The 19893-nt window shown below is 41.0% G+C and overlaps 2 protein-coding genes across 3 annotated transcripts; both read left to right on the forward strand.

The window, feature by feature from the left end:
• The first annotated feature begins 798 nt into the window (after positions 1-798).
• Positions 799-8835, forward strand: frmd8 (FERM domain containing 8). Of its 2 annotated transcripts, none has more exons than XM_085797488.1 (11): positions 799-992; positions 2017-2114; positions 2253-2420; positions 2732-2833; positions 4718-4776; positions 5114-5280; positions 6783-6998; positions 7124-7247; positions 7350-7499; positions 8178-8406; positions 8514-8835. In XM_085797488.1, exons 2-11 carry the CDS (start codon positions 2024-2026, stop codon positions 8624-8626), a joined length of 1419 nt encoding a protein of 472 aa, XP_085653614.1. In that variant the 5' UTR covers positions 799-992; positions 2017-2023; the 3' UTR covers positions 8627-8835. The 2 variants fall into 2 exon arrangements, with proteins under 2 accessions (XP_085653614.1, XP_085653615.1); XM_085797489.1 differs by having other exon boundaries at positions 838-992; positions 1999-2114.
• Positions 8836-12241: 3406 nt separating this feature from the next.
• vps51 (VPS51 subunit of GARP complex) lies at positions 12242-19825 on the forward strand. The gene is made up of 11 exons (XM_085797490.1): positions 12242-12680; positions 13562-13691; positions 13780-13926; positions 14035-14254; positions 15335-16250; positions 17094-17309; positions 17433-17516; positions 17609-17743; positions 17869-17990; positions 18665-18752; positions 18838-19825. The coding sequence occupies exons 1-11, from the start codon at positions 12492-12494 to the stop codon at positions 19096-19098; spliced, it is 2508 nt and encodes an 835-aa protein (XP_085653616.1). The 5' UTR covers positions 12242-12491; the 3' UTR covers positions 19099-19825.
• Positions 19826-19893: the final 68 nt, after the last annotated feature.

The raw sequence follows: 19893 nt of genomic DNA on the forward strand, positions 1-19893 counted from the left end.
TTTAAATATCATAGTTCTTAGCTCTTACTCCACTATTTTCATACATTGAGTGCAACTGATGGAGAGTGCTCAACAAAAAATAAAACTTTTGTGGAGGTCCGTTTAAGTTTTTGTTGTGGCACAGAAATGTTGATTGATAGTGTTTCTCAGGCTGTTGCCATTTAGCTACCATGACAACTTTTGCATGCTGTGGTAACTGAATGCAGATTGTGGAGGGATGGTACAACAACATCTGGTCCTCCTGGTAACTACCAAGGAAACCATGAATGACTTAGCCTAATGGGTTAAATGAATTACGTTGTAATAAAGCTCAATTGAATAAATGGATAAACTGTATTAAAAAGATCCAGTGGCTAAACAAATGAGTCTGCTTCCTGTATGATTACAGCTGTTATGACGTGTTCATCACATGGCTGGATAACAGCGCGCTTCCCATCAGAGGACGGTTGTTCCATGGATGTGTGGGTTGTTCCCATGGTTCGAACCTTTTTGCACCACTTTATTAAGCCCCGCCCCTCCCTGACCGCGATTGGCCGATTTGTGATTACGATTTCATTCTAAGCCAATCAGAGGTAGAGTATGGGGAGGGCCTTACCTCATCTCAGATGGGAAAGAGTTTTGAACCGGTTCCCACAGTTAAACCAGTCAAATTGTATCCAGTCTGTTACTTTAGGCTCTGAAATGAACCACGGATTAACACCTCTAAATTATTTATCTCCGCTCCTTAATGCTTCTTTGAGGTGTTTTTAATCCGACACGGTGATCACCACGCCCACCGAAGACTGGTTCACAACAACTGAGTGGTTCGTCCGTCACTCACGCAGCTAACTTAGCTGCCCCGGAAAGCTAGTTTCAGACAGCTGAGCTGGCTAGCCACGGAAATACCAGCAAATCGTTGATTAGCTAATGTATTTGGCCACAATATTTACAAAAGTAGCGGGGTTTTGTTTTGGATAAGCGGCGAGTGGAGGAAACTGTACGGCAACCGGCAGGTATGTGGACAGAAAACAGACATTTTTTGTAACATCACATGCCATTAACAGTAGCAGCTGTAGACTAGAGGACTACAGGGACAGACACCCACCAAAAGTTAGCCAACTAGGCAGAAATATTTGGTGACTAAACTGTTATCAACAGCCGACTGAAATGTATTAATAGGTCTGAAGGAACCGTAGTAATGCTCGGGCGTCAGCAGCTAGCATGCTCGCTAAGCTAACTTGGCTAAAGCTAACGAAATGAAGTTTAGTTGCGTTGAGTTATTTGTTTCCTTCAAAATCTCAGCCATTGTTTGGGCATGTGTTGGACAGTCCGGTCAGATTTGGGTGGCTAGCCCATAGCTAACCTTGTTTATACTGATTGTCCCCGGGCTGTTGCCGTGATACCTCTGTGTTTACCACCCCATCTGTAAAGCCAAATAGATCATCATAGTGTTAAGCCTTATGGGAACTATCTATATAAATGGGACTGAGTAATAGATGTTTGGACCAAACGATCATATCAGTTCACCAGGGTGAGGTCAACAGTCGACTGGGATGTTCAGATTGTCCAGGGGTGTTTTCCAGTGTAATACCACATGATGGCACTGGTGCATACTGACACCAGGGCTAAATTTGCCTTATCACTTGTTTATTGAAACATGACTAAAGGAAAATAGATGAAGTGGCGTCAGTAAAAATAAAAAATAAAAAAAAAGACTCAGTAATTCATGTTGGAAATATTTCTGAAGTGGTCTCTGACGCAATTACTGAGTCTTTTTAAAGATACAAAGCCAAAGTATTATTTTAGTACGCAACATAGTACAAGTTGTACTCTTGACTGATCTCTCTTCAGCCATCAGTACAAATACTAGAGCTTTATTCTCCAAAATGCTGAAGTACACTGTTAATTAAGCAGCACATTTTTGTAGATGTCTGTTCTGAGTGTAGACAATGCATCCTGCAAAGCTACTAGTATCATACACTATGTACTGTGATTGTAATGTGCAGATTTTGATAGAAGTTGGTCTGTGTATTTCAGATTAGAAATGGAAGGAGATGACTGCAGTTTTCCTCCAGACTCATCAGATGACCACTCGCAAAGAGGAAGTGTTGCTTCTTCTGCAACACTTTCCCGTGGTATGAAGCAGAAAATAATATATAATATAAATCTAACCTATTTGTGTTTTCTAATATATGGTACTTGTTATTCATAACAAATTAACTATAAAGTGTTGTTGTTTTTTTAATTTTGTATGTCTGTTATTGTTCACACAGCTCAAGATGTGCTCATATACCTGTTTGGTGACAGTGCAGTCCACTTGTCTGTAGAAGGGCTCGGCAGTGTCTCTGTGCAGGAGCTGGGCCGCAGTGTGCGTGAGGCTCTCAATATTCCCGAATCTGTACAGGATGCTTTTGCCTTCTGGTTGTGTTCGCCACTGCTTGGTAAGAAAGTTTCCCCATAATCTACACTCATAAACTCTTGAAATGATTTACAACACTTGTAGGAGCCGCATTTAAATTTCCTTAATTTATTTACATTCTTTGTTTGATTTTGTGTTTGTTCATTAACCTGGACATTATGAGAAAACACACCTGAATATCAAAGCTTCTTTCTTTAAAAACGGCTGCCAAATATTACATAACGTTTTGTTTTTTTTGACAGAATATGCCTCTTACATGATATAAACTAGAAACTCAACACAGGGCTACAGACAGATGTATGTATTACATTGTATTTCCTCCATACTCCTCAGAATTGCAGCTTAAGGTGAGACATCAACCATACAAACTGTGTCGACAGTGGCAGGATCTGCTGTATCGCTTCACTGAGGCCTCTGAGGACGACATTTCACAAGGTGAGATCTTGTTCGCTATATTGTTATGTTTACACACAAGTAATGTGAGTTTTTGAAGGATGTCAAAACAAAAGACCCGGTTACTGACTCACTGGGAAAGAGTGTGATAACAAGGAACAGGAAAGAGTATGCCTTTATATCGCCCCCATCCAAGAAGGGAGCTTTTCCACAAAACACGTAAAACCAGCTTTGGCTTTTCACAAAGACTTGCTGTAGTAAATGCAAAAGTTACTCCACAAAATACTAGATGGCTGGAGTGTGACATATCCACCTAATGGCTGTTATATGTTATAGCTTTTTAAGGAAAAAAACAAATTTCCTAATAATAACATTTTCTGGAAGGTCTGACATTTAGGCTGTGTATTTATATTCACTTAACATACTGTACACACTCTGGTCTCCTGCCACAAGTCTGTTCCTCTCAATCACCTGGATTCTTGCGTTCTTGTGTTTCTGTGTATGCTGAGCACAGCCTGTTTCTTTTTTCTGCAGCTGCTCCCTCTAGATTTGTAGTTTTCCTATAAATTGTTTGTGCTTAGTAGCCTACTCAGGGTAAATAAGGGATCAATGTGCTGTCAGGTTTGTTTGGAATGAATAAAGAGAAACGGAGGTAGTTGGCACAAAAAGCAAGAGCCACTTGTGGCTGAACAGGAAAAGTAAAGGCTTGAACATGTAGAAAATCAATCTGCACCAAGACAAAGCACTCAGAAAGAGAGGGATTAGTTACTACAAGCGATTTGTAGTAAAGCTGAGCAGTCAGTGCAATATTAATAATATTTTCAGAAATACTCTCCACTCCATAAAACTTTAGTATTAGGTACTATAATCCTAACCCTGTGTCCTATGTTAACCTCATTGTAATCAGTGTACACAGAGATCGCCACATACAATATATAACATTAGTATAAGTTTGAAAATAATTTGAGTCAGTCAACAGAAAATCTTTATGCAACATTAATCATATTCGCTATTCAAGCAAAAAAAAAAAAAAGATTCAGTAGTTTTTAAACTTATGACTAATGTTTAAAGTAAACAAGCAGTTTGATTATGTAACCATGAGCTTTAGAAAGTTGCTATGGAGATTTTGAACCCCTTTTTGACACTTTATAGGCTGGTCAGTCAAGGAAGTCATCAGCAGATTGAATTGTGAATAAATGTCATTATTACTGTAGTTGCAGCAATGTACATCAGATCAAATTAATCTTATGCCAGTAACATTTTATAGATTCATAATTAATTTAAATGCATGCATAATACACCATCGCAGGTTCTACAGACATCATAAAGCATTACAATGTCTGAGCATTTTATCTTTCATGATCACATTTAAACTCATACTGTTGACATCATATTCCAGGATGCAGCTTTTACGACACAGGGTGTTACAATGGCTAATGCAGTACAGTCTATATAGTATATTATTGATGAGGGAAAATTTAATTGTATCTGATGAATGTGGTCAAAGATGCATCTTTCCATTAAGCAAATGGACTTCTAGTGAAGTGTAAGTCTGGTGTTGTTCCTCATTACTTAGCCAGTTGAAGTAGCTTTTCGTGTAGTGATATCAAAGAGCTGGCGACACAGTGACAGCTCACCGCTAATTAAACAAAGAGGATCACGAATATATTGCATAATCGTTTAGATGCTGTTATGTGTTTTTGTGGAGTAGGTACAGATACAGTACCACCCACACTACAGGAATGTGAGCCAGAGCACAGTGGGCTGGAGGGGGCTTGAGTGGTAGACTTGATGTTACCCCACATCTACTGCAGTGTTTGTCTCTATACCCTCACTCCTCCACTCAGGGCGATGAGACTGACTGATCTGAAACTGCAGTCATCTGATCTAACCCTTATGCATCATTGTCCTCTGCTTTTTCCTCAGATGAGCCATACCTCCAGTACAGACGCAATGTCTTCTATCCTAAATCTAAAGAGCTGCAGGTACTATTGCGTCATCATGTAGACATTGTCATCTAATACTTGGTACTAAGGAGCCTTTTTACTAACAAAATGCTCAGTGGGAGTTGTATGAAAATAATTGGTTAATGTCTGAAAATTCATTAGACTTCTCTAGTCATTGTGGATTTTACTGTAAACTATAATTGCCGAGAGAACTGCTAAAAAAAAAGCCAGACTTATAATTACTGTAGTTGGTCAAAATTAAAGAACCAAGAAAAAAATTAATAAATACGAGTTCCTTTTCTTTTCAAATATCTTGGACTGAAACTAACTGAGGAGCTTAATGTCCTGACTAACTGTTGGATGATCTCCTGAGCAGATCAATGATGAAGGAGTCCTAAAACTTCTGTATGAGGAGGCCAGGAGCAACATCCTCACGGGCCGATACCCTTGTGATCCCGAGCACTGGATGACTCTCGGAGCCTTGTCTTTTGCTATTGATGAGGGATCTAGTTTGGACAGCCAACAGTTTACTTCTACATTAAGGTAAGTTAGAAAGTGTGAGTTAAAAAAAGAAGAAGAACAAATTCAGGAAGTGCATGCTTTTTGAAATTTCGTTTCCTAGTGATGATCACATGATTGATGTGAAGCCACAGCCTGGAGATGACAATTATCACTTCATGTGATGGAGATAATTTTACTTGATTTATGCCAACACATGATCTTACTTGGCTTTCTGTTCTCTTGGTACCAGCACATTTGACAGAACATTTTGTTAAGTTCATCAGTGGGCTAGGTTAAAGTTCGACCTTTTAGAAAATGCAAGTCTGTGTCTGTTGATTTTCTCGAATGGAGAAAGGACATCTCACTGTAGCAGAGCGCACTACAATAAGTCATTGACACAGTAGAAAGCACTTCCAAATTCATGTCCCTAAACCCACATATTTTAAAGGGCAGCTGCTTGATTTAGCAGCTTCGAGTACTTTGGCACAATCAACAACAAAAAGCTGCAATTTGATGAAAATCAACAGGCATTGTGAAAAAGGTCAGTAGTGATTCTTTTGTTTGAAGAGGCTTAATATTGTCTTTTGTTGATAACACTCATTGTGCCGTTGCAGCAATTTTCAGACGCTTGATGGCTTGTGCCAAAGTGCAGGAATGCACAAAATGGCAATGATTGGAGTGGGATGGTCATGAGAGTGTCTCTCTGTTTTCTCTTTAAAGCCATTTGAGACTTGATCAGAGGGATGTGAATTATTCAGTTGGTGTTTGACCAAACCCACGAAACATTGTATGTCTGACAGAGACAGAGTAAAGCAGTGTATTCCGTGTTTTTATTTTAGTTGATGGTAGGAACAGATGACTGGGTAGATTATGTCTCGTGTTTGTTTACAGTGGTTAATGGTGTCCTATTTTTGGTTGGTGGTTTTTATCTGTCATCATCTTTTTTGCGGTTTATGATCAGTAAACAGATGTTGCAGCAAAGCAAATATTCATGCTTCATCAAAAGTCCAAAGAGTTTGTTTTCTTTATTTTTCCCTTTGACCATTGATCGTAAAGCAATAGAGGAGATGAGAAGAGGCTCTACGTTTATCCTTTCCACATAAATTACATGATGTTTAATGTTTGAAGTAGAGTCAAGTTAGATAGTCATGGGGTCTACAGATTTAATCATTCCTTCATTTAAATTACTGGTCATAGACTGTAAATTAGACCAGTTGACGTCTCAGTGATGCTGAAGGACAGAAGCTGTCCCACTTAAGGATTGTGAAATCAGGATGTAGGCGGCAGTAATTGAGGAGAGGAGGTCAAAACTTGAGCTACACTTGTACTTTAAGAGCTTTATTTTGAGACCAATGCGTTTTGGCCTGTGGCCTTATTACAGCACAGTCATAATGACAGAGCACAGCAGCAGAAGACAGTGGAGTGCATTGATGCAGGAGGTTGTTTCTGTATCAGTTTAAATTACAAAGTTAGAGCAACAGAGGCAAAGGAGAACATTAAAGTATGCAGTAAATGCTAGAAAATGAGTTGTCGTCTCTCCACAGAGAAAAGAAGCTGTCCTCTTTTCTGCCTGCACATGTTGCCATGGGCAGCGGAGGGTTACTCTCCACTCTGAGAGGGAAGTCGAGCCGGCAGGCAGGGCTGGAGCAGAACCTGTTGGAGGAGTACAAAAAGATCAGCACATCTGCCGCGAGCCCTCCTGAGCCCACACAGCTCCTACACCAGTACCTCAACACATGTCACACTCTGCCTTATTATGGGTAAGATTTTGTGTAATGAGCATTTATATTCTGTATTTGTCGACAGAAGACGGTTTCAAAACTCAAAATAAAATACTCACATTGTTTATTTTTCAGTTGACATTAACGTTTTACTGCACAAACAGGTGTGGTTTCTTCTTTGGGGAGATTGACAAACCAGCGCAAGGGATCCTCCAAAGGGGAAAACGCAAAGCCGTCAATGTCGGGATCTGCCTGGAGGGAGTTTATGTGATGGATGTCAAAGAGAAGGTGAGCACTGGATTTTTTTTTCTGTCTGGTTGACAGCTCCTTTTCTCGTTTCTCTTCATGAAAACTATTGTGGTTTCTCTCCTTGAACATGTTTTCCTGTAGCATGTACTGCTTGGCCTGCGCTTCAATGAGCTCTCCTGGGACCACAGCCACCCTGAGGAGGAGGGGGACTCGCACATCCTGTGGCTGGAGTTTGATGGAGAGGAAGACGGCACTCCTGTAAACAAGTTGCTAAAGATCTACTCAAAACAAGTAAGAAGATATTTGTGAAGTTGAATTCTCAAATTATGTGATATGAACGTGTTTAACACCTGTACATGTATTTACATATGAATGGTGGAGCTCAGCAGGTACAGTATATCGGGGGATTATGTAGAATGTGTTGTGATTGGCTTGCTTGTTTTTTTTTGAGTCGCACCTGTCCTGACCTGGCTGCCACCTTCATCATCTCTGCTGAGTGAGCATCGGTTTAAAATCATCTTGCAGCTGGAGAGGCTGCCAGATGTAGTCCTCTTGTGCGCGTCTCACTTCAAACGTTTTCATCGCTCAGCCATCATCTCCAGAGAGAGCACTGCACCTGGTGTTTTGGAGAGCGTTAAGATCGGGAGCAGCTGCTCTGCCCGTTTGTTCTGAGAGCAGCGCAAAACTTGATATTAGGGCTGAAAGCTAAAAAAAATTCTGCACTCTCATGTCTCTCAACCCTTCTCAATGATTGTTGGGCTGAAAAGGACTGAGGCAACAGATGGTGAAGAGATGTTACATAATGGTAGAGGCAGTCATAAATAATCTCCCCAGGCCCTAATCCAAAGCTGGAAGTCTGACCCTCGTGTGCCCGTGGTTCACTAATAAACCATCAAAAAGTACAGCTCTGCATTACATATACTTCTAAGGATCAGACTTCATCTTTTGTTATTCTTTCTCTCGAACCAGGCAGAACTAATGAGCGGCTTCATCGAGTTCTGTGTGGAGCTGAAGTCTACGTCGGAGGGAGGAGCTGCGGCTGAGGTGGACGGCGAGGTGAGCCAGTCTCAGCAGCCCGCGGGCCAAGATGGCAGGAGCAAGAACAGCCGTGGAGGACGCCGCGGGATGTTGCAAAGACAGAGCAGTGTTGTGTGCAGTCGGGTCCATTCTCTTAACACTATCAGCTATGTGGACAATGGTGAGTGTACTGTAATGGCAACATGTAGTGCTTACACTAACATTTCTCTAAAGTGAGTTACTTTTATCCCATGTCGATCTATATTTGTTTTTATTTGTGTCTTTCAGGTAAAGAAATCAAACGCTTGAAGCCGAAAAGAGCCGCGTCCTTCTTCACCCGACAGGCGTCCGCGGCCACATACTCTGCTGTGCAAGTGACAGAGAGTCTGGAGCAGGGTTAAACTGACTGTGGCTGAGTGGCTCAGTCCCGTTCCTCTCAAAGACCAAACCTGAATAATTCACACTGAGATTTAAAGAAAAGACTTGATGTGAGCTTGAGACATTTTACTGATAATATATGAACATGCAAAAGGACCAAGCGAGGGATCTAAGCGCGTGACAATATTTATCCTCTGAGGTTGTGTATATTAAGGGAGTGCAGCAATGTGAAGAACAAAAAGATCGATCAAAATCTATGCTTCCAAGGTTAAACTGAAGTGGCTATTCGTTAGATGGCCTTAAACAAGGAAAATATTCTCTGATTACCATATGATGGACCTCCTTCATAAGTCTGAGACAAGCCTTAGAGAAATCCTCAGTCAGTGACTGTAAGATATCTCGTAACCTTTTTGACCTTTCCGCAGTGCTCCACAGACGCTATTACTCAGAAACGTTAAACCTCAAATGAGTATAACCACTGCATTACCTCCTTTTTACATTAATTCTTCTCATTGTATCCCCTTATAACATGAACTTCGTGCTCAGAACTGTATGAGTTGGCACAAACTCTTCACAGTCAGCATGACGAACGCTTTCAGGGGACGGAGGGTGTGTTCCCACGATTCTGCTTTTTTAAACTGCCAGTGCCTTGTTCTCATGAAAGGGTGAAGCCACTTTAAAAAAGTACTGGTAGAAACGCTTAGTGCTTTGTGCTACAGATGATCAAAAAGTCTGTATGGGAGCTCATTAGCTGTGTTGTGGAAGTTTCTTATAAATACATTCATTTAAGACTTTGACATGATGAATAATTGCAGATATTTGCAACTAGTTATTGTGGAAAGAAAATGCGGGTGGTGCATTAGCAGATTTAAAAAAAATGAATTTTAAAAGCGAAAAAGTGTCTAAACATGTAAAAAATAATAGAATTAAAGGAGCTTTTTTACAGGATCAGAATGGAAAACCAAAATCGCACATTCACAGTATCAGATGCTCATTGAAAAGCTCAAGTTCACTTTTACCAACCAAAGAATCAATTGGTGAAAAATTAACTGAACTATTGAGTAAATTAGTAAAAAGAACTAAAGATGAATACAATAAAAATTTGCGCAATCAGATCCTTTACTGCACTGTACTATGCTGCTATTCATGCCACCAAATACTTTATAAGAAATAATATATAATATACATATATAATAATATGAAAATATATATAGTATATATATATAATGCAGTTTTCAAGTCAACAAATCACATTCACTTCTCAACATGAACTTCTACATCGGCACCATCATTACAAGTGACAATTGACCCATGTGCAGGTCTGGACTTGACAGCCACCTCCTCAGTCAGACCTGACAAGCAAAATATAATTGATGCAGTATTGCACTTGCGCAATTGACATGACAGATGCTAAAAAAAACAACTTCCAGTTTCGCTGTTCTCTGCCCTAGTGCACAGAAACAACTTCAAGCTGCAAATTGAAATGTCTAAGTGTTGGTTAATGATTGTTTTCCTTGCAAACAACACAATCATGGTTGACATTATTTAAAAAGTAGACAGGGAACACTATCTTTGTGTGATGTTGCTGACGGCCTTGTTTTCAGCTTTGTGACAATGCATTTTCAAATTCTCCAGTGGGTTTATTCAGGAGTAAACCATGTTAACTATTAGTGGTAGATGGCAGAACAATTTTCTTGACCCATAAAGAAATAGTTGACGCTTCAGTTTATCTCACAGATCTAAAATCATCTAACTCTGAAATATATGGTTTCTTATTGATCAGTGACTGTCTGCTCTGAGCATATGGTACAGAAAATCTAACCAAGACGTTGAGACTATGCTGTTGAAATCTCTATGTGTACACCAAAGCAAGCCTATCTAACATGCTGCAACACAGTGAACTACCTTAACACTCCAGAGACAGATCTCGGTGTCCACCTGTCGCTCCAGGTGTAGCTCTGAACTTCACCCGGATCTTAATACAGGCAGTTTCTATCTTTGCTGTACAACATCAAATACAGTCGCCTCACTAACGGCCATCGAAGAAGTTATTCAGCTGTTTAACACACTGCCATACGACCCTTTTTTTTAGATGCAGTGGCGTCATGTATTCTTCCTGATTGTCCTGAGCATGCAAACTGCAGAATGTCTTTCCATTTCGAAGCTTTCAGCTAACTGTCTGTACCCTAACCGCAGCAGGCCCATATATTGTTGCTAATGTACACTATGCATGTCACATTGTAGAATAGGCATTCCGATATACAACACATCATGTGATACTGCACTATTAATACTAATACACTGTTTATAAATCTTTTACATCTGCAAATTGTTTTGTATTGTTTGTTAGCTCTTATGAGAAAATATTTTTACTTTCTTTTTCATAATACTTGTCAGTGTTTGTACACTAAAATGAAGAAATAGGTCATTTTAAGCATCTCAAGCAGTCACTTTGCAGAAACATTAAGTGCCTTTTTGTTTGTACTAAGTTGGTATCTGAATGACTGCTTTGGTACTTGGAAATTTGGTGTTGCAACAGTTTAAAAAAAGAAGTTTGAGTTGTGTTTTGTATTGTATCCGAACTTGATAATACATTTCACCTTTCCTAGCTCATGTGTGTATATTGTTACATTGGATGCAGTGATCAGTCAGTTCTGCCTTGATTTAGAAATGTCCATTAATTCTTTTTTTATATATACATAATAAACAGATGCAAAGTGGCCCTGTTCTCGGAGAACATCTGTGTTTACTACTTCCCTACCTGTGTACTGAAGCCATACTCATTCTAACTAACATGTTGTCTTGTATGTGATTTTATTCTGTGTTACTGTTTGTACCACATGTTCTGCTAATACAAGGTCTATTGTAGCTTTGTTTTACAATCAAAGCAGCAACTTCATTGTGAGAACTGCTGCTTAATTTCAGTTAGGTGCATTTCAATAAGGTTTGGAAAATCTTGTAGTGTTAAAGTTAAATGTAGGTAATATAATGTGTGGGGATCTGAGTGTTATAACAACACTGTTTATGCATATTTAGGCAGTTTGGTGATTCTTTCTGTTTCTCATTCACCTGAAAATGTTACTATATACAATACACAATCTACTCTATTTTGGATTATTTTCAAATTCATGGCTGAAATCCCAGGACTATATTCCACTGTTACAGTTTTGTCCATGATGCAGTATACAGAAACTTTTGACAGATTTTGAATCTTTGACCAATAAAGGTAAATTTGTTCTCTCTGAAGATGATGTGCATTACTCTTTAGCTTAGTTTGCCCTGTTACTGTAAAAGGTCTTTGCATATCTGGCTGCAGTTTTCATCACTAAGGGCGCCACCACATGACCAACAACTGACATAATACAAAATACTAAATTATGTTTTTTCAATCTTATTTTTATTGTTTTCATTTTGTTTTGTTATTTCTGAGACATTGGGACTATAAAAGAAACGTTAAAACAATGTAATTCAATGTTTGGTTTGGTTTTTCTGCTGCAGGATCTTTGTCTGACATGCGCAGTTGTGAACTTCCGGTTCAGAACTACGACGACGTTCGGTCGCGGCCGGTAATTCTCTTGACAGCGACTCTCTGTGATGACGTGACACCGGATAGGCTACACACCCGGAAACGTTTTCCCCAAGCCAGCTGCTTGTGTTTCGGGAGAAATATGACATTTTCTACCTGAGTGTATTTGAAAAGCCCGGATAAAACAGGCAGCCTGCTAGGCTACAAAGACACAAAGACACCGTTCACCTGTGAGGGAGAAGTGTCCGTGCTCAGGCGGCGTCAGAGAGCTGTCTGCTGCTGCTGTCGGCTGGACGCTGGACGCTTGGTCGCTTTGTAATCGTCGTTTCATTTTCATATTTCTCAGCTGACCGCAGCTCGGTATGGACGGAGAGGCGGCGGACGGATCTGTGGGGGTACCGGATGACCCAGCCAAGAGGCGGAGGGTGCACGGCATGTTGAAGCTTTACTACGGGCTTAACGAGGAGGGAAAGGCCCCGCCGGGGTCCGAGTCCCTGGATCCCTGCGACATCAACGGGCCTCACTTTGACCCCGAGCTCTACCTGAACAAGGTGAGGAGGGGGCCTCTGCTGTCAAAGCACTGTTTACATTATTGGCTTATTATTATTATTCACATAATGGCGTGTGCACTGTGTGATATAGCTGAAGACAGTATCAGTGTTACAGGGAACTTCCTCTGCCCTGAATTTTAAATCAGCTTGTTTGTTGCTGTCCCCATCACTGCATAAATATCATTAAAGAGGTTGGGAATAATTATACTCAGGGCTTCAGACCTTTTCAACTTTTTTTGACTAGGAGCACAAGCAGAAAATGTAGGGGTACACACCACTTAAATCAACTTGCGAAGCAAATATTCACATTTCCTTTTCATTCATGATCCTCACACACATTGGTCTGTCACCTATAATGACAGATTCCAGATTTATTTAGTCGCCCCTTTCATGTTTCACCAGTGTTAACAAAAAATGGCAAATTTACTGGTTGCACATGCGCAAGTAGATGAAAAATTTACTTGCACTGTCTCAAAATTTTGAGGCAAAATGAAAAATGCAGTCTGGAGCCCTGATACTGTACAATATTTGACTGTAAGGAAATCCTTCAATGTGCCAGAGACCATCTTTAAAGGTGGAGACAGATGTGATTCCAGGGAAAACACAAAACTAAGTGAGAATGAAATGGAGTTTTCATGATCAGCGAGTACAGAAATTATTTATTCAGCTTATTTGACAGACAATTAAGTGGACTGAAAACTTAGTCTGTACTAATGGTGGTGGTTAAATGTAAACAGGACCAGTTGGTTGATATCTGCTTTATGAATAACAAAGCAGCTCGGACTGAAGTGTGCCATTTAAGTTTGTTATGTACTCCACATCTACTCCTTTAATTTGTGAGTCTGACTCTGACCATGGTGTGTATTGTTCCCTAAATGCAGCTCAGAAGAGAGTGCTCTTTGACCGAGCTGATGGACCAGGAAACCTGCATGGTCAAACAGATTCGCTCTCTGGACAGTGACATGCAGACGCTTGTGTATGAAAACTACAACAAGTTCATATCTGCTACAGGTGAGGGATTGTCTCAGATGACACTGTTGTTGTTGTTGTTGAAATGTGCAAACCCAGACAGCTGAGTCACTCTTCTCTGTTTCTCCAGACACCATAAGAAAGATGAAGAACGACTTTAAAAAGATGGAGGATGAAATGGACTGTCTGTCTGCTAACATGGCGGCGATCACAGAGTTCAGCGCTTCTATCAGTGGTACTCTTCAAGACCAGCACACACAGATTACAAAACTGTCAGGTGAGACCTTAACAGGGGGTTCTTTTATTGAAGCAAACTAGGTGGTATTTGTGGTGGTGGATTATTTTCATTTTCTTTTTTTGTTTCTTTCACCGTGTGTCACTTCAGGGGTCCACACTCTTCTACGGAAGCTACAGTTTCTCTTTGAGCTACCCGCTAGATTGAATAAGTGTCTGGAGCTGCAGGCCTACGCTCAGGCAGTGAGCTCCCACCGCCGAGCCCGCTGTGTGCTGCAGCAGTACAGCCACCTGCCCTCCTTCAAGGGAATTCAGGACGACTGTCATGACATCATGGACAAGCTGGCACAAGAGCTTCGGCAGAAGTTTAGGTGGGAATTTCTTTATCTATATTTATTGTTAGAGCCATTTTGTATATCGCGGATAAGGTGATAAATAATGTGAATATGGAGACGAGGAGGGCACAGTAGTGAAGATTAAATCATATAATAATATAATTAGAAATACTCAGGTTTTACTTTCAGATTCAGATTAATTATGTTCATTTTGTCTTCTTGTTAAGATAGTTATGTGTTTTTGTGGTCAGACGAACAAGTAAGGAGATTTTACCTGCTTGACAGTTTGTGACTCTGTCACTGTGACTCCAGTCTTCCTCAGAAGCGTTTTCCGATGTGCTGCTGACGGCCAGCTGATAAATGACACGTCAGCAGTACGTCGGATGACGCTTATGAGGAAGACTGGAGTCACACTCGAAACTGTCAACTGTCTGAACACAAAAAAACCCAACTTACTTTGTTACATTGTTATTCATTTATTTTCTATATTGTTTTTTGTAAACAGGTGTTTATTGTTTTTTCACAAAAGGGTAAACAAACATTTACAGTGGGGTAAACAGTCATACAATTGGCTTTGTAATTCGTAGTTCGAATAAAGTTATTTGACCAACCATATTCAAATTTAACTGACATAAATACACAAATGTTGGCTTAGTTAAACAGAAGTCTTGCAGAATACCAATCCCACCCCAATACAATCACTGTGTGAATGAGAATCTCAGTACGTCCAACAGATTGCAAGTGGCTTATCAAAGTAAAGCGGTAGCTACCAGACAAAAAGAGAGACTTCTTTCTAACCCTCTGTAATACGATACAAATTTCCTTGAATGCATGAATAAATAAAACATACAAACAAACAGTATCAAATTGGTAAAAAGAAAAAAAAGAGAGTGCTTTGGATGTCAGACATATCATGGTTTATTTTCTATACTGTACATGGATGTACTGATTCCACTAAGGCACATTATGTAAACAGATGTTGTCCTTGTTTTGCAAAATGTTTATTTTTTACATTTTCATGACCTATTTTTTGAAAATAGATTTTTTTTTTGCATGTGTGTAATTTCTATGATTCCTGTCGATCAACCTTTCCCAACTGTTTTGTTGTGCTCATAGGGATGGTGGGTCAAGCGCCAAAGATTTATCAGAGTGTGTGGAGCTGCTACTACAGTTGGATGAACCAGCGGAGGAGCTATGTGATAAATTCCTGAGCCATGCGAGATCTCGACTGGAGTCGGACCTCCAGGGCCTGGAAGCAGAGATAAGACCGTACCCTTCTGCCTCAGCCGTGAAAGATGCTTCTGCACGCAGATCGTCCTCGAGTGCAGGTGCCGGATCTCCGACTGATAACTCCCCTAAAACGAGCGCTCTACCTTCTCCCACCGCGAACACTGACATCCTGGAATTCATCGACAGAGGCTGCAATGAATTTGTCAGCAGCTTGTGTTTAGTAATTACATCCTATCAAGAACTTTTTATTAACCACGCTCAGAAAGGAGAGCTGGCGTCCAAAAATATCCCACAGATGGCAAACGGCAAGCTTCATGTCTTTGTGGATGACCTGGCAGCTCGCTACTTCTCGCTGGTGGAGCGGAGAATACAAGAAGAGAAAGGGGTCGGCGATAACTCCCTCTTGGTCCGAGCGCTGGACCGCTTCCACCGTAGACTTCAGGCCGTGGCCAAACTGCTGCCAGGCTCTGCCGTGCCAAACAAGGGCACTGAGATAGTCGTACGTGCAGCAACGGAGCGAGTCAAGCAGTACCTCTCTGCCCTGCAGAGCTTCTACATGGACAGTTTGACAGACGTGAGACAGGCCCTGGCCACGCCTCGGCTCTCTGTGGCTGGCGCTTCGGTGGCTGGAGGCGGAGCTCATCTCGGGGGGCCGGCCTCGGGTAGAGATGCTCCGATGAGCCTGCCGGAGCTGCTCTCCTCCCTGTCAGCCTCGATTCTCAATCAGATTAAGTCAGTGCTGGCATCAGTGCATCTCTTCACAGCTAAGGACATCACATTCTCCAATAAGCCGTACTTCAAGGTGAATAGTTTTTCTGTTTATTTGCCAGTTCAGTAACAGATTGCTGCAAGAAAATAATTATTTTCGCTCTGCTACATTTGGACTGAAACTCTTCCAATAGCTTCAAGCACAACTGAGCACAGGGATAGATAAAGTAATGACTTAGTTTTTTTCACTGCGATAAACTAACAGTTTATAGGGAAAGTTCAACATTTTGGCAAATTGGCCCATTGCCATAATCCCTAGAGTTTTAGGAGTAGGTTTGTTACCTTTAATTGTCGGTGCAAGCTGTTTTTAAAACGGCGGAGCAGAGTCCAATCCAACAACTCCAAAATGCTCTTGTGGAGTTGTGGCCTGCACATTCACCACGCTATGAGATGATAACAGAACGTTACGAGACGGAGTTGTTTTCGAGGTAAAGTCATGCAAACCGCTGATGCGCGTTCCCGTCAGGGGCAGTTTTTTGGCAAGCAGTCTCTGTATTTGCCTCCAAAACAACTCTGTCTCCTAACGTTTTATTATTATCTCATAGCGTGGTGAATGTGCAGGTCACAACTTCTCCACGAGAGCGTTTTGGAGTTGTTGGATTGTGTATTTGATGAGGGAAACAAGAAATCCAGTTAGCCTCCGTAGCGTAGCTCTGAGCAGCTCACGGCTCTGCTCAGCCGTTCTAAAAATAGCTTGCACCGACAAATAAAGGTAACGAACCTACTGCTATGACTAAGGGATTATGGCAATGGGCCAATTTGCCAAAATGTTGAACTATCCCTTTAATGTGGGACTCCCTGTGTCATTGTAACCTACTGTGTTGTTTCTACACTGTGACAGTGACAGTTTTCTCCCTCTCTATCTGTCTTCTCATAGGGTGAATTCTGCAGTCAGGGTGTGCGTGAGAGTCTGGTGGTGAGCTTTATAAAGTTTGTGTGCCAGTCTTCTCGCCAGTTCTGTGAGAGCGCAGGAGACAAAGGAGGTTCAACCCCTCCGGCACTTCTGTTGCTGCTGTCTCGCCTCTGCTTGGACTATGAAACCTCGACCATCTCCTACATACTCACGCTCACGGATGAACAGTTCCTTGTGCAGGTAAATGGTTTACAACCCAATAAGTGCAACATTGCATTTTTGAAAGTATTTTTTTTAACTCCCCAGAGCAACTGATTTCAGTGCCATCTGACTAAAGGCGTTGTTGTTTTTGTTCTTTCTCAGCATCACAGTCCTGTAACACCCGTCACAAGTTTATGTGCAGAAGCCAGGGAGGCAGCACAGAAACTACTGAACCATTATGTGAAGGTAGGTTTTCCTGAGTCATTTTTCTCACTGAGGGAAAAACAGACATCAATGCAAATCATGAGTGCATCTATGGTGTGGTTTGTTTTTTGCAGGTTCAGGGCCTGATTATCTCTCAGATGTTGAGGAAGAGTGTGGAAACACGAGACTGGGTCAACACCATCGAGCCACGAAATGTCCGAGCTGTGATGAAGAGAGTCGTAGAGGACACCACCTCGATCGATGTGCAGGTAAAACTTTTATTAGTCAAGTCAAGTCAAGTCACAGTTTATTTATAAAGCACATTTAAAACAACCAGTCACAATACTCTCATGGTGGGCAGGCTGGTTTATGAACCCTGTGTGCTCTGCTCTAGGTCGGACTTTTATATGAAGAAGGTGTGAGGAAAGCACACAGCAGCGACTCCAGCAAAAGGACTTTCTCCGTCTACAGCAGCTCCAGGCAGAATGCCCGATACGCCGCCAGCTACACCCCCAGGTAAATAAGCTGCAAACATGCAGGTGAAGGGAGGAGACAGGAAGTTCTTGTTTGGTCCATTTACAACATTATAAGACTCTCAGGAACAGAACAATGAGGCATGCATGTATTTTTTTGAATTTGCATGTGGCTCAGTGTTGTGAGATTCAGTCATTTCTCTGGTGTGTAAGATGCATAACACAAGAAGATAAGATATGCAAGTCTGAGGCAAATCACTGGAGCTTTATCTTAAATCTGAATCCTCCTGAATCACTTCCCTTGACACCATCAATACAATAAAAATTAATTTTGTTTTCCGTAGTCCGTAGTCTTTGATGTGTAATTATCTGTTTTGTGGCTGAAACTGTTTTCATTTCTTTCTTTTATTACTATTTTCCCATGTGATGCATTTGCAGCATTGCAGGCAGCCACTTGATAGGAGAGAACAAAACAGTGTTTAGTGACAGCTGCATGTTTACATTCACACACTATGTGACAACTTACTATGTTGAAGCAGGGCAACAATTTTAGATACAATTCTTCAGCACCAAGGATTATTAAATATTTTGTTGGTTTTCATTTGCCAGTGTAGCGCATGATGTAAAGAGGATCGTTCTCTTATGGTCTATTGAGCCAACTCCAATCGTAAGTGTAAGGTCATTGTTGATTTACTCTGTACCTCTGTCTTCCTGCAGCGCTCCTATGGATACGAATCTGCTGAGCAACATACACAAGCTGTTTTCTGAGAGGATAGACATCTTCAGCTCAGTGGAGTTTAACAAGGTGAGTGCAGATCTTTGTTCTGTAACCCTCTTTATGTCGTTTACAGCGAATAACATGTCTCACCTCGCGCCTCCTCTCCCCCCAGGTCTCTGTGATGACTGGAATCATAAAAATCAGTTTAAAAACGTTCCTGGAGTGTGTCCGCCTGCGCACCTTCGGCCGCTATGGCCTGCAGCAGATCCAGGTCGACTGCCACTACCTGCAGATGTACCTGTGGCGCTTTGTCTCCGACGAGAACCTTGTACACTTCCTGCTGGATGAGATAGTTGGGAGCTCCGCCCACCGATGCCTGGATCCTGCGCCGATGGAGCAGAGTGTGATCGAAGTAATCTGTGAACGGGGTTAAAGCTCAAAGTGCAGCACGTCCTGATAGTCCATACTAATCTCCAAGTAGCAAATAGCGATTTACAATATACACTGGAATAGTGCATCCACTTTAAACACTCTCTGTTGCATAAGTCCTGTTGATGTCAAATTTATTGATTAGATTCATAAAATGGTTGTTATGAAAGCCTCATAAATATTTGCGAAGATCTCAATACTCCCATCAGACACTTCACTAAACTTCAGTTTTTACAGTTGTCAATGAAAAAATAATGTTTCAGGCACAGGGATGGCACTTTTAGATTTACATCAAATCTTTATTTAATTCCAGGCCCGACAAAGAGCATAACAAGCCTTTAGTTAGTACTGTGGTTTAATATTGTAGTTATCATTTACAAATCATTAAATATGAGAGGAGAAACTTGTATTGAAACTTTTAAACCCGTCAGCACATGTTCCGTCTAAGGAAATGTGTTAAATGTGAAAACAGAATCTCGATGATTAAAGAAGAAAGCTGCATCTGGTGGAAATCTCATGTATTAATAAATTCTCTCAGGCATCTTTCGCTGAATTAATTTGCAGTCTGAATGTCATCTGATTACGTTGTTCATGTCTAACACTAAAGTAACTACAGCAGGCTTGCACGTCTCTTGCCTTCAGGCTGACTCTCTGTTTTCTGTGCATGTCTAACACAGATAAACGTGTTTAGAAATGGTTTAAGTGTTTGTTTCCACAATAAAGGTGAATGAGTGCGGGAGTCAAAATCTGTTTTACTTTACTTCCTTTTCCAAACCAAAGTTATAGTATTGAAAAAAAA

The sequence above is a fragment of the Trachurus japonicus genome, chromosome 14 (assembly GCF_045865225.1).
Source record: "Trachurus japonicus isolate A0001 chromosome 14, Traja_1.0".
Lineage (NCBI taxonomy): Eukaryota > Metazoa > Chordata > Actinopteri > Carangiformes > Carangidae > Trachurus > Trachurus japonicus.

Excerpts from the sequence above, each read along its gene's own strand:
- frmd8 (XM_085797488.1), top strand. The coding sequence starts at position 2,024 with ATGGAAGGAGATGACTGCAGTTTTCCTCCAGACTCATCAGATGACCAC. Across the intron at positions 7,500-8,177 it reads TAAAGATCTACTCAAAACAA|GCAGAACTAATGAGCGGCTT; the intron begins GTAAGAAGATAT and ends CTCTCGAACCAG. Across the intron at positions 8,407-8,513 it reads TATCAGCTATGTGGACAATG|GTAAAGAAATCAAACGCTTG; the intron begins GTGAGTGTACTG and ends TGTGTCTTTCAG.
- vps51 (XM_085797490.1), top strand. The coding sequence starts at position 12,492 with ATGGACGGAGAGGCGGCGGACGGATCTGTGGGGGTACCGGATGACCCA. Across the intron at positions 17,744-17,868 it reads CCACCTCGATCGATGTGCAG|GTCGGACTTTTATATGAAGA; the intron begins GTAAAACTTTTA and ends GCTCTGCTCTAG. Across the intron at positions 18,753-18,837 it reads GCTCAGTGGAGTTTAACAAG|GTCTCTGTGATGACTGGAAT; the intron begins GTGAGTGCAGAT and ends CTCTCCCCCCAG.